Raw genomic sequence first — 12734 nt, 5'->3', positions numbered from 1 at the left:
CTATTGTCACCGCCTTTTCCTCTCTTCCCCTGGTTCCCTTTCACTTCCGGGGTTGCTCCGGGTCCGCTGGTTCCGCAACAACATCCCGTCGGCTTCCCTCGGGCGGCGGGACCGGTGCAGCCGCCGCCTCCCAGGAGCGCCCGCCCGCCCGCCCGGGCCCGCGCCTTCCCTGGCCCAGGCCTCCATGGCCACCAACCCGCAGCCGCAGCCGCCGCCTCCGGCGCCGCCGCCTCCCCCGCCGCAGCCGCAGCCGCCGCCGCCGCCGCCGGGCCCCGGGGCTGGCGCGGGGGCGGCGGGCGGCGCGGGGGCCGGCGCCGGAGACCCGCAGCTCGTGGCCATGATCGTGAACCACCTCAAGAGCCAGGGGCTCTTCGACCAGTTCCGCAGGGACTGCCTGGCCGACGTGGACACCAAGGTTCGGGGCGCGGGGGCTGCGGGGGAAGGGGAAGACCCCGAGGGCCGTCCTGTCGGGCACTCTGCCGCCCTGGCCGGTCGGCAGACTGCGCTTTGCCTTCCCCAGCCGGGGCTCCCCTGAGCGCGCCTCTCTGCGGCTTCGCCGTGCCGCCGTTTCCGCTTGGAGCGGCTGCGAGGCACCGGGCGCTGTGCAAGGCGCGGTGCTTTCATTCATTCGCCGCTCCTTCGTGCGTTTAACCGACTGGTGTTAATCGCCTACTACGTGCAGGCACTGCTTATGCGCGTGGAATATCGTGGTGAGCAACGTTAAGTCATTGTTCCCAGGGGGACTCGTTTGAAACACTAACGCGAACAGGGCTTTCATCTCGGATAATTTTTGTTTTCGCGGCTCACTTTGTATCCAAGTTATTTTTGCGTCCTCTCTTGAAGGTTTCTGGGCGGTAAGAGTCCTGTCTTTGTCTTTGGGGAAAAAATTTAAGTGATCATGAATCAACTTATTTGCACTGTGCCTTGCTGGGCACTGGGGGGGGCGGGGGGGTTGCAACGGTAAGGAGGCAGACCTAGACAGCGAAAAGGTGCTTTAGGGAGATAGGGACTCTTGTTTCCACCAGTGACTGCCTGATGAAGGTAGGGTAGGTCAAGTCACTTCTCTGAAGTGACAAGGGGCTGGGGATAGGGTGAAAGGTGGACGAGAGGTGACAGCGGGTATTGAAGGGGAAAAAGGACAGGAAAGAAGAGTGAGTTCTGGAGAATAATGGGAAGGGGGGAAAGGTCAGCAAAGTGCTTCCTTGTATGGAAAGAGTTCGGGGCTGGAAGGGGAAGGATTTTGTACCAAATGTCAGAGTGGAAGGGCTGGTAGCAGGATTGGGTACGCTTAGCTGGTTCTGCAAAGAATGAGCAGAGGACACCAGGAAAGAGCAATCAGTGAGGCGGATGGAAAACAGAGTCTGGAATTCTGGAAATTCTTGAAGGAAACAATTGGAAAATTGGGGGTTTGGGCTTATATCTGGTTGGGTCCATCAGATTGGAGTTTTGATGGAGTGAGGGTTTTCTCAGCACATTCAACTTTTTTTGAGGAACCTCATTTCTTTGAGAAAGGGGTGTTTGCAGCTTCCGCAGATTCTTCCTTGTGACTCAAAGTTCATCAGGATTTGATGAGAACTGCACACAGTTCTGTTGTCTCCTCTGGGAAAAGCCTCTGGACAATCTGGGGACATCTTCTCTTATAAGGACTCTGGTCCACCTTGTAGGCCAGGAGTAGAACGCACCTGTTCACAGTGTTGGGGTTTTTACACCACAGAGAATTCAGTATACTTGGGTATGTTCTTCTACCTAGGCAGTGTATAGTTTTCTCACTTTGTTATAGGGAATATGCACAGCCATCATTTTGAAAATAATCCCTAATTCCCCCCCCCCTTTTTTTTTTTCAATGGTTGATTAGACAAGTCCAGGTAGATGTTACCCAAATAAAGCTGGTTATTTGTATCCAGCAAGTAGAGATCTCACTTTGCTGTTCTCACAAACTTACAGATCTGTATGTTATCCTTCTGTACCCACATTGGAAAATTAAATATGCTGATGGAGGTGATACAATAGCTAAGGCTCAGCTTTTTCTTCCCCACTAAATGTTATTGTTGTGTGTCGGTACTGTCCCTGCCAGATCCTCTCAAAGTGGAGTCTGAAAACCTTTACTGGGGGGAAGGAAGGAAGCACAGTTGCCTTGACAATCTAATGAAGCTAGGACCTTCTCCCAAGAAAAATGCACATATACATATTAAAATACAGTTTTGTAATTCAGAAATGGTCGACTATAGGCAATTTGTGGCTCAACCTAATACATAGTTTCAAGGAGTTCAGCGGCCACAGAATAAAGTCCCTTGTTTTAATGTTTGAAACTAGAGAAGAGTAGAACTGAAATGATACCCCTCCCCTGGCAGAAGAGGATGCCTGGGTATGGTGGAAATTCTTTCCTCACCCCTCATGTCCTTTCTCTCTTTCTTCACTCCTGATACCTGCCCCCCTCTCTTTTTCTCTTTGTCTTTCTACCTCTGTGCCTACTGTTTCTGGTTATCTTGCTTCTCCCCCATGACTGTCTCCCTCTTCCTCTTCCTTAGCTTTATAAACAATTATGTAGATTTTAATTTAATTTAAAATATTTTTTCTTATTTTATAGCATTTTATACTCCCTTTTCTTATTAAAAAAAAAAAAGACTTAAGTTTGAAAGTCTCAAAAAAAAAAAAAAATACAGAAGCCAAGGTTTTCTTTGGTATGAGCTTAACATCCTCCCAATGTGATGAGTGGGCCAGAGTAGACATAAGATCCCCTAATGCAGAGGAGCATCACTTTAATGGAACTGTTGAGTCTCAGCTGTAAGAACACCTTATAATTGAGACCACTTGTGGTATGATGCTTTTGATCATTGAACCCTGAAGACTGACCTGCTTTGTGTCCAACTCTAATCTGCAGTATATACTATGTAAGGTTAGCAGTAACTGGAGTGTCAGTCACATGCATATTTAAGAGTCAAGACATTTGATACCTGTCAGGTGCTTTCCAAGAGCAAAACTGTCATCCAGCCCAGTGTGTTTAAAGCAAGATGAGAAGTACCAAAGTCTGCCGCCACTCCCAAAGACCATAAAACCCTCCGAACTATCCTGGGATCACTGATGGTCCTTAACCAACCAAGAGAGGGATCTGACCATAGTAGACCAAATCAGCCCTCCTACCCAAAGAACTGGAACCTTGGACATCCCTAACTGATGCTGAGGCTCCTCTGCTTAGATTACTAGTTACCAGATCCCTGGAGCAAGCCGAGAGGTTACAAAGCTGTTCTGACTCTTTTGCTCTGAGGTCACACTGGAGAGTAATGAGAGGGAAGATCAAGAGAGGCCCATCATTCTGTCCCAGGCAGGGCGCTCACCAACCAAATAAATGTGACACCTTTCTCCCCAGGTAATAAAGGCCAATTTTTGGATACTTTCTCAGTTACAAATGGCTCCTGGTCACTGTGATTATTGCCTTTCTTTTTCTTTTTAGATTTGAAAGGAATATCAAAGACAGCATATAAATTTATTCACCCAACAAATATTTATTATGTACCAGGCATTGTGTTAGGTGCCAGGATACAGCAGTGAATGAAACATCCTTGCTGTTGGGGAGCTTGCATCCCAGGAGAGAGAAACAGACAGGAAATAATGTGTAATAGGTTCTATGGAAGAAATAAAGCAGGGTGAGGATGGAAAGGGTTGCTGATTTGTTTTCAATAAGTTGTTCGGGAAACATTTCAGTAAGATGATACTTGAGCCGTCCCTTAAGGAACTGCAGAAGCCGTCTAGCTATATGGGGCTGAGCGTTCTAAGCAGAGACCACAGCCAGTGTGGAAGGCCTGAGGCAGAACCTGGTGAGGGGGGAAAGTGATAGAAGGTAAGATAGGAGTGGCCCTCCTGCCCTCCCTTCACAGATCTGACAGGCCTTGGAAGCCATTGTAAGAGTTGCCATTTTACTGGAGCGGAGAAGCCACGGGCAGGTTTTGAGCCTAAGGATATGATCCAACTTCCATGTTAGATGGGTTGGCTTTAGGTAATTATTAGTAGTGTCCTCTTCAGTCCTGATGTGGTTTAGATAATAAATTATATGATCACCCTAATTTTGGAAGATTTACCCTAACTGCTCTATGAAAAATAGACTTTAGTTGGTCAGGAGTAGAAGCAGGGAGATCCGTGACAAATGTGTAGACAAGAGATTGAGGAGTGCCTTGGACCAGAGTGGTAGCAGTGAAGAGGGTGGGACTGGCCAGATTCCAAGTATATTTTAATGCTAATGCTGACAGAATTTGCCAGAGGTGTGAAGCTGGGGTGAAAGAGAAACCAAAGAGTCAAGGATGACTCCCAAGGCTTTTGCCCAGAGCATTGCAAAAGAAGAAAAGAGAAAGAGAGAGCTTCTGAGAGGAACATTGGAATCCAAAATACTGCTGGAGTCACTACGCTTTTCACTGGAAGGAGAATGTGGTGACAGAATTTACCTTTTGTCGTTCAAATTGGAGCTTGCTGTGGAGCAACTAGAGGGCTAAATACACTGTGATGTTTGAGCCCGGTGGTTCTGAGATTTGGGGATACTGGGGAGAAGAATTATATTTTAGAGTCACTGGGGGGAAAGAATTAGTTTTAGTTCACATTGATTTTGGATGAATGGGGCAGGGTGAGAAATGATCTTAAGTGTCTCTTGTAGGATAGAAAATAGGTATCGGCAAAAGTCTGGAAATTGGGAGGGATGAGCAGACATCACAAAGGGATGAAACCTTATCATCTGTGCTGGAGATAGTTATCTAGCCATCTCATATAACAACTGCTTTTTAATTGCGTATCTGCCAACCAGTGTGAAAAGCTGTGTGAAAGGTAAGATTAAGGGAGTGGAAGGAGCAGGCTTCCCACTCAATGGAGAGATAAATGCCTCCCCCCCCCCCCAAATACAGTATGCAAGAATTGTTGGAAAGGTGGTATATATAGAAGGAACATGGGGGAAGGCCAGGGGAGCCTACTGTGGGTGTCGGGATAACATCACAGAGCTCACCCTTGAGCTCCGAAGGTGAGAAGTTTGCCAAATGGAGAACAGAGGGAATGGTAAGGACAGAAGATTGAAAGGCAGGAGAATTAATCTCCTCTGGAAAATGAGCTCTGAAGGGTAAAGAGAGCAGCAGCAAATGGCAGAAGATGAAGCTGTACAGTGTTGCTGAAAGTCATTCAGGGATGCCCAAACACCTCTACATTAAAAGCCACATGAAAGACACAAAGAACATGAGTTGGGGGGGCAGCCTTTAGGAATGGAGTGTGCGGTCCTCCTGGAGTGGTCCAACATTCCTTCTAGGCAGTGTCCTTTTAAGAAGTGGCGTAGTCTGTGTCCTCTCTCCTGCTTCCCTTACCTTAGGGGTTCTCAGCCTCAGCACTGTTGACATTTTAGGCTGGGTAGTTCTTTGTTGTTCTGGGCTCCCCCCTGCACTCTCGGATATTCAGCAGCATCGCTACCCTCTACCCACAAAATGCCAATAGCAGCTCCCTGAGTCGTGACAACCAACTATGACTCCAGACATCATCTAATGTCCCCTGGGGTGGGAGTGGAGGGCAAAATCACTCCCATTTGAGAACTGCTACCTTACATCAAATTTAATGCCCAGGTCTAGTGTTGCCCCTCTGTGACTTCTCTTGGTTCCGTGCCTTTCAGCCCATTTCTACCACCTCGGTACAGACCTTCATCACTGGAGTTACTGCATGGTTTCCTAAGTATATTTTGTGTCTCTTTACTGTCTCACTGTCAGAAGATTAATCATCAGAAAACTCAACTATCACATATCACTCTGCTCATGTGCAGTGGGTTCCTGTTCTCAACCCCATAAACCCAGACTTCTTATACAGGTACCCAAAGCCCTCCAACCCCCAGCCCCAAGCTGTCTCTGACCTCATATCTCTGCTTTTTTATAATCTCTTACCCAAACAAATTGGATGCCCCCAAATGCTCCTGACCCCACATTTTCTCATCCAGTTGCTCCTTGCTTCTGTTGTGGGCTGTGTGTGCAAGGCCCACGTTTCCAATTGAGTTGGAACCTTGAAGTTCCAACTCAAATGCCACGTTATCAACAAAGACTTCTTCCTCTGCTTCTCTCCCTCTTTCCTCCAAATCACCTTACACTGATATTTATTTGTGTCTTACTTTCTAGTCCTTTGTCTACAAATAAGAGGTATGTCTTTCTTCTTTGTGTTCCTCCCATCTCCAAACATCTTGTCTTAGACAAAATAAGCAGTATTTGAATGCCTGTTTTCCCTGAAGCAGCGTGGTCATAAGCTGAGAAACTTAGTTGCCACATTGAATCTGTAATCTAAAACACATTGATACTTTAAAGATACTCAAATTCCTGAGGCTATAAATATTGATATTGTATAACATTGAAGATTTTTAACATTTGTTGTTTTTTTTTCCTCTCTAGCCTGCCTACCAGAACCTGAGGCAAAGGGTTGACAACTTTGTTGCGAACCACTTGGCAACTCATACATGGAGTCCCCACCTCAATAAGAACCAGCTAAGAAACAACATTAGGCAGCAAGTGCTCAAGTAAGTCTCAGAAGCACAGGGCCCCTAGGCCAGCTTGACGATGTCCGTCTACTCAGTGATAGGCAGGGACGTTACATGGAAGTCTGATGTTGTTTTATCTAGTTTGGTTGGCCGCTTCATACGTGATGCAGTGTCATTTTAGAGGGGGCTCTAATCACTTCACCTTTCCCCATAAGTTTTAGCAGTCTGATTTCTCCTGTAGACCTGGGGAACTACCTGAAGGAAGAGAATGACAAGGTGACTTAAAAAAAAAAAAAAAAAAAAAAACCCTAGGGTAGAATATTAATAGATGGTAAGTGCCAGAATATCCTATACCGTTCATTCACAACTATTTTCTTGACCCTGAAAGATCAGGCTTTTTTATTCCTCTTTGACAAATAAAAAGACATTCTAGATCATTGCAATTAAAATAATTGCCTCTGATTTGAGGCTGTGTCTTGTATCTTCTAATACAGTCCCCCCCCTTTTTTTGCACTTTACTGTGACTTTTAACTGCTTTTTAGTGATGATATGGCTAAAAAAAGTGTGTTTGGACCTGTCAGAGCCACTTTTGGGTGAACATAAGATAAAGAGAATGAGAAGAGCAGGAATGTTTAGAGGGACCAAAAAAAAAGTGTTCCCAAAACAGATTTACAATACTGTCTTGTTCTTGAATATAAATATTTGCCAAGACAAGAAGACCTGGACCCTATATCTCTGCTTCACCATTCCCACTGAAGGGGCAACTAAGCTAAAGAGTGCCTAATCTTCCTCTCTTGACAAATATTTACGTTCAAGCTCATCTTTTAGAATGAAATGTGACTTTTAAACCATTAAACAAATCCATCTTCTACCTGCCACCTTTTCATACCCTCTTGTCCTGTAGGAACCTCGCAAGCCTAATAGTGTGCATACTCCATTGATAGTTCTACATGCGGGAAGCCCCACAGGCAGAACTTCCCACTCTGACTCAAAGACATTTAGCCCCAGGTAATACTAGAAACCAGGAGCCTGCGGGCTCGGGCACCGCAGAATAGAGGAGGGAAATTTAACAATCACTTTGTTGTCTACATTTTAGAGGATATTTGAGGAACCTGTAAAAGAGCTCAGGAGAGATCAAAAGATGCGGATTGGGGGTGGGGGAAGCCTACTGACAATGTCAAGAGCACACCACCTACTTCTGCTTCTACAGAGTACTCCTCATTACCAAGCAACCTAGAAAGATGGAAGCAGTTGGCAGTTATTCTTTTCTTGCCCCTGTAAAATCAAGCACTTCCAATTCTTAGGGACCAATATAAGACATTCTCACAGAATCTTGTTTGGTGATGGGTTGCTGTACCCCATCAGTAAGGGGTTCTCGTGATTACTAGCAGTTATGGGGGATGGGGACTGGCTTCTAGAGACATTTTAGAACAGGGGAAACTTGTTCTAAAGTTGGATAACTTAGTCATTGCTCTTCTTGGGTCATTTGTAAATTTTCTTGTAGCTATGTTATTTTTAAATAAAATATTCTCTTATTCCATTAGTAAAGTTATATGTTACTGATTATAACGTTTTCAGGCTTTCTTAAAGAAAGAGTTGTGTCTAACTACTGTTGTAGGGAGGGACTTGCCCCTATAAATACAATTTCAAACAGTTTTTCATACAGACATTGAGAAATATTCATTTGACCACTAGCTTGAACCATCTACACAATTGCCATTTTTATAGAACAAAAACTGGCTAATATCAGCAGTTTCGAATTGTTGAGCTTAATCATTGATATTCTGACTCAGTAGTATTCTTTTTATGCAGTCATTTGAACAACAGAGTCTAAAATGCTAGATAGCTCTAAATAATGATCTTAACTGAACAATTTAAAAGGAAGATGAGGAAGTAGCTTTAATCAGGAAAATACCACCTGCTGGCATTTTGGCCTTACCTTTGGATGGATACAGGGCTGTGGCTTCTCCCTCTGGTGAGGCAGCTGTGACCACACCACACTCGAGTAAGCCCACAAGGATCAGTGTGGTCGTAGGACCGTCCTCCACTTTCAGATCAGAGCTGACCTCGGTGGGAGACTAGACTGAAGTAGATGAGGACCCGGAATATAGGCAGAGGAAGAGGCTGCAGCAGTAATTTTAGGGTGGGTGGGTTTTATTTTTTATCTAATGCCTTTGCATTGTGCCTTAAAACATTTTTAAGATTGCTTGTCCTTTTCTTTTCCACCTGCTACATTTTGAAGGCACCTCTAAGATGTAACAATGTTTGCAGGATTTGTGGGTTTTTTTTTTTTTTTTTTTTTTTTTTTATCTTAGAACTTTAAAAAGCAGGTTACCTACTTTGTGTGGTGTTGACTCATTTTTCTCTATGGCCCACATAAGAAGAATTATAGTATCACAAGGCTGCAAGGTGCCTCAGGAAATGGAAATCAAATCTATCCTCTACTCCAGACTGAGCTGCATTCAAAAATAGCATTGTAATGTAAAAGGAGAAACACCTCCCCCATTCTGCAGAGAGAGCATGAGGCCTAGAAGCTGGAAGGAGCTAGCACCGGGCTCTTGCAGCGCTGTCCAGGGAACTTTGGCTCCTCAGGTGGTCTATTGTGTTTTGTTTTAGGAAGAAACAAGTTTTAGGTACATTTCTTAAATAAATCCTTGTCCTCGTATTTTACTCACACTTTTGTGATTTTCTGCACATTTCAGACTTTGTTGCCCCCTTTGCTCCTCTGTCTCTTGTGTATATTTCTCTAAGCTCTTTCTTCCTCTTTGCTTCTGTGGAAATCAAGGCTCAGTGCAAATGTCTTCTTTGTGAAGCATCTCCAGATTATCTTAAACATATCTAATCACTCTTCATTCCACTCTTTCCATACAGTAAGTTGTAGAGTCCATAGGTTTATTTTATACCCAGGACTCAGCTTTAGTGAACATTTCTTCCCATATGCCCTGCCAGGGTTGGAGTAAGGTAGGCATCACCTGTAAGTGTGGGCTCTGGATAGTGTATTGTGTCCAGTTTTAAGGGTGTTTTGGTTTTTGTTTTGTCTGCTTTAGTATTTCCACTAGTGATACCAGTGATACAAAGTATACTGACTTTGTCGTAGGGTGGTAGTGTATTTCCCACCGCCTGTTCTTTCCATATACTGAGATGTGGATTGGAGCAAATTAAGGTTGAACATATACGTAGTAGATACAGTTTTACCTAAAAATAATTAATGCAAGTCATACAAAATTGTTTTTTACCTTTCTGTAAAAATTATCTTGTGTTTCAGATCAGGAATGTTGGAGTCTGGTATTGACCGAATTATTTCTCAGGTTGTGGATCCAAAGATCAACCACACATTCAGACCTCAAGTGGAGAAAGCTGTGCATGAGTTTTTGGCCACACTAAATCACAAAGAGGAAGCAAGTAGCAGCACAGCCCCCGAGGACGAGAAACCAGACTCTTCCCTCATTACACAAGGTGCCTTGCTTTTCCTCTTGGTCAGTCCCATTGCTTTGCTTCTTGAACCGAGTATCAAGTTAGGGATGTGTAGTTCCTTAAAACATCTCCCTCCATGGCTACTCTAGTGACATTATATTTATTTTAAATATCACCTATTTTTCTCAACTGATAGAGCATTTCTTTTTTAGATTAATGCAAAGTAATAGACATTTTACTAATGTATTAAGCGTGTGTGTGTGTTTCAATAGAGAGAATAATTAACTAAAGAGAATTAGACTATTCTCAGATTTGCATGGTGGCCTTCCTATGATTCAGTATTAGAACAGTAGAGAATTTAGAATGTGCTAGGTATTAGTACTGGTATCCAAAAGTCTAAAGGAATATGAATGGCCTGTACAGCATATGTGTCTTGTAAAGATGACAGGGGCTTAATTCAGCAGAGGGGCTTACCTTCTGCATACATTTTTTCTTTCTTTTTCTTTTTTTTTCCCTTAAGATTTATTTATTGTAGAGAGAGAGCGCATGTACATGCACAAGCACAGGGAGGGGCAGAGGGAGAGGGAGAGAATCCTTAAGCAGACTTCCCGCCGAGTGCAGAGCCCCACATGGGGCTCAATCCCAGGACCCTGAGATCATGACCTGAGCCAAAATCAAGAGTCAGCCACTCAACCGACTGAGCCACCAAGGCGCCCCTGCATAAATTTTTTCTAACACTTATCTTTCCCTCGAAGGTGTCCCAGCTCCTGGACCCGGCGCTAATGTAGCCAATGATGCCATGTCAATCTTGGAAACCATAACTTCTCTTAACCAAGAAGCCAGTGCGGCCAGGGCTTCGACAGAAACGTCAAATGCCAAGACCAGTGAGAGAGCGTCCAAAAAACTCCCTTCTCAGCCAAGCATTGACACTAGTACTGAAAAAGAGAGAACTTCAGAGGACATAGCCGATAAAGAAAAATCTACACCTGACTCTGCAGGGGAAGGACAGGAGACAGCCCCTAAGTCTGAAGAATTTACTGATCTCCCTTGTCCAGTTGAAGAAATTAAAAGCCACACAAAAGAGAGCAATAGTTCAATTCTGCTAAATAAAGATGTGCAACAGGAAAGCAGTGACCAAAAAAACAAATCAACAGACAAAGGTGAAAAGAAGCCAGAGAGCAATGACAAAGGAGAAAGGAAGAAAGAAAAGAAGGAAAAGACCGAAAAGAAATTTGATCACTCAAAAAGGAGTGAGGACCTACAAAAAGTGAAAGAGGAAAAGCAAGCAAAGGAAAAAGAAGTAGAATGTTCAAAACTCCCTTCAGAAAAGAACAGTAATAAAGCTAAAAGCATTGAAGGGACAAAAGAAGGTATATAAAAACTCGCAAAAATCTTCAACTGTTTGCACATTAAAGTGTCGGGGAGGGGGGTGAAATTTGCCTTCAAATTTTAATAGCTTTATTTGATACTTGTGTTTCAAAAGCCTGAAAATTCATATCCCCTTTGCTAAAAAATGAAGAATAAACATTTGTATATTTTCTATGCCGATGTACCAACTCACAAAGTAAATGAAGACAGAAGCTCTAAACCTTATAATTTAACTTGTAATTTATGCACATACATTATTCCAAGCAACTTAATTCATAGTTGTATATCCTAATCTTTAAAATATTCGTAAATATTATACTTTCTTAACATTTGCTTTTGTGTATGTCATTTACATCATATATTAGTAGTTATTTTTACAGAATACTAGTTTGCCTTTGTATTTTCTTGGAACAGCTCTACCTTGATGCTGGTTACAAATGAGAGATTTCTCTTTCTTTTTTTTCTTTTCTTTTTTTTTGAGAGATTTTTATTTCTACAGTTGAAGATCTTTGACATGTACTTAATGCAGAAAATTATAAATGTAATTTAGGAGTTGGGTGCTGAATGTGTTCTTGTAACAACATGATTGATTTTCGTGTTTTATTTCCTTCTTGAAGATTGCTCTTTGATAGATTCTGATGTGGATGGACTTACAGACATCACAGTTAGCTCTGTCCATACCAGTGACCTTTCCTCTTTTGAAGAAGACACCGAGGAGGAAGTTGTAATGTCTGATAGCATGGAAGAAGGAGAGATTACATCAGATGGTAAAGCATTTTACTTAATAATGCCTCTGTGAAGCTTCCGTCGAGCATTGTTTGTATATTCAGATGGCTATATCGTGAAAGACAGTCTGGTCTAGTGGCAAAAGAGCGTGGGACTTTGTAGTTGGAAGATTTGTTTCTGGGTCCTAGCTCCGAGGTTATCTGTCTGAGCAAGCTTGGTAAGTTACTCAACAAGCCTTGGTTCTCCATCTTTTAACTCCATTCTTCAGGCTTATTACAAGAAACGGATGAGACCGTGTATATGAAGGTGCTGTATGTGTGGGTGTGTGTCTGGGTTTGTATGGCTGATGTTGAGGGAGATGGTCGACAGGACTGCCCTTACTTCTGATACCATTTGCGAATTTGGGGTCCCCAAGCCCACCCTTAGTTTTGATAATTCTCTAGAAGGACTCACAGAACTCACTGAAAGCTTTAAAATTTGTGGTTATGGTTTATTACAGCTGAGGGACACACATTAAAATCAGCCAAGTGAACAGGCACATTGGCCAGAGTCCAAGAAAGTTCCAAACATGGAGCTTCCAGTTGGCCTTTTCCTGTGGAGTCACGGAGAGCATTATTTTCCTGCCCCTGATGTCCGGCAATACATATGGCTAATTGCCAACCAGGGAAGCTCACATAAGCCTTGATATCCAAAGTTTTTGTTGGGGCTCCATCATGGAGACATAGTGTCTAATCTCAGTCCCCAGCCC

The 12734-nt window shown here is 43.5% G+C and overlaps 1 protein-coding gene across 3 annotated transcripts in view; it reads left to right on the top strand.

The window, feature by feature from the left end:
- The first annotated feature begins 59 nt into the window (after nt 1-59).
- The window catches only part of BOD1L1 (biorientation of chromosomes in cell division 1 like 1), a 53154-nt gene continuing 40479 nt past the window's right edge, over nt 60-12734 (top strand). For 2 of the 3 annotated variants that reach the window (XM_045881472.3, XM_064584290.1), the window contains exons 1-5: nt 61-415; nt 6393-6517; nt 9744-9934; nt 10648-11262; nt 11878-12027. In XM_045881472.3, the coding sequence (XP_045737428.2) occupies nt 185-415; nt 6393-6517; nt 9744-9934; nt 10648-11262; nt 11878-12027 (1312 nt within the window). In that variant the 5' untranslated portion in view covers nt 61-184. Of the gene's footprint in view, nt 416-6392; nt 6518-9743; nt 9935-10647; nt 11263-11877; nt 12028-12734 lie in introns of all 3 variants that reach the window. The other variant, XM_064584289.1, reaches the window with a different exon arrangement.

This window comes from Mirounga angustirostris, unplaced genomic scaffold, assembly GCF_029215605.1.
Source record: "Mirounga angustirostris isolate CCGP_5_RB_7025 unplaced genomic scaffold, mMirAng1.0.hap1 SCAF_2, whole genome shotgun sequence".
Lineage (NCBI taxonomy): Eukaryota > Metazoa > Chordata > Mammalia > Carnivora > Phocidae > Mirounga > Mirounga angustirostris.
This window is presented reverse-complemented; position numbering and strand designations above follow the sequence as displayed.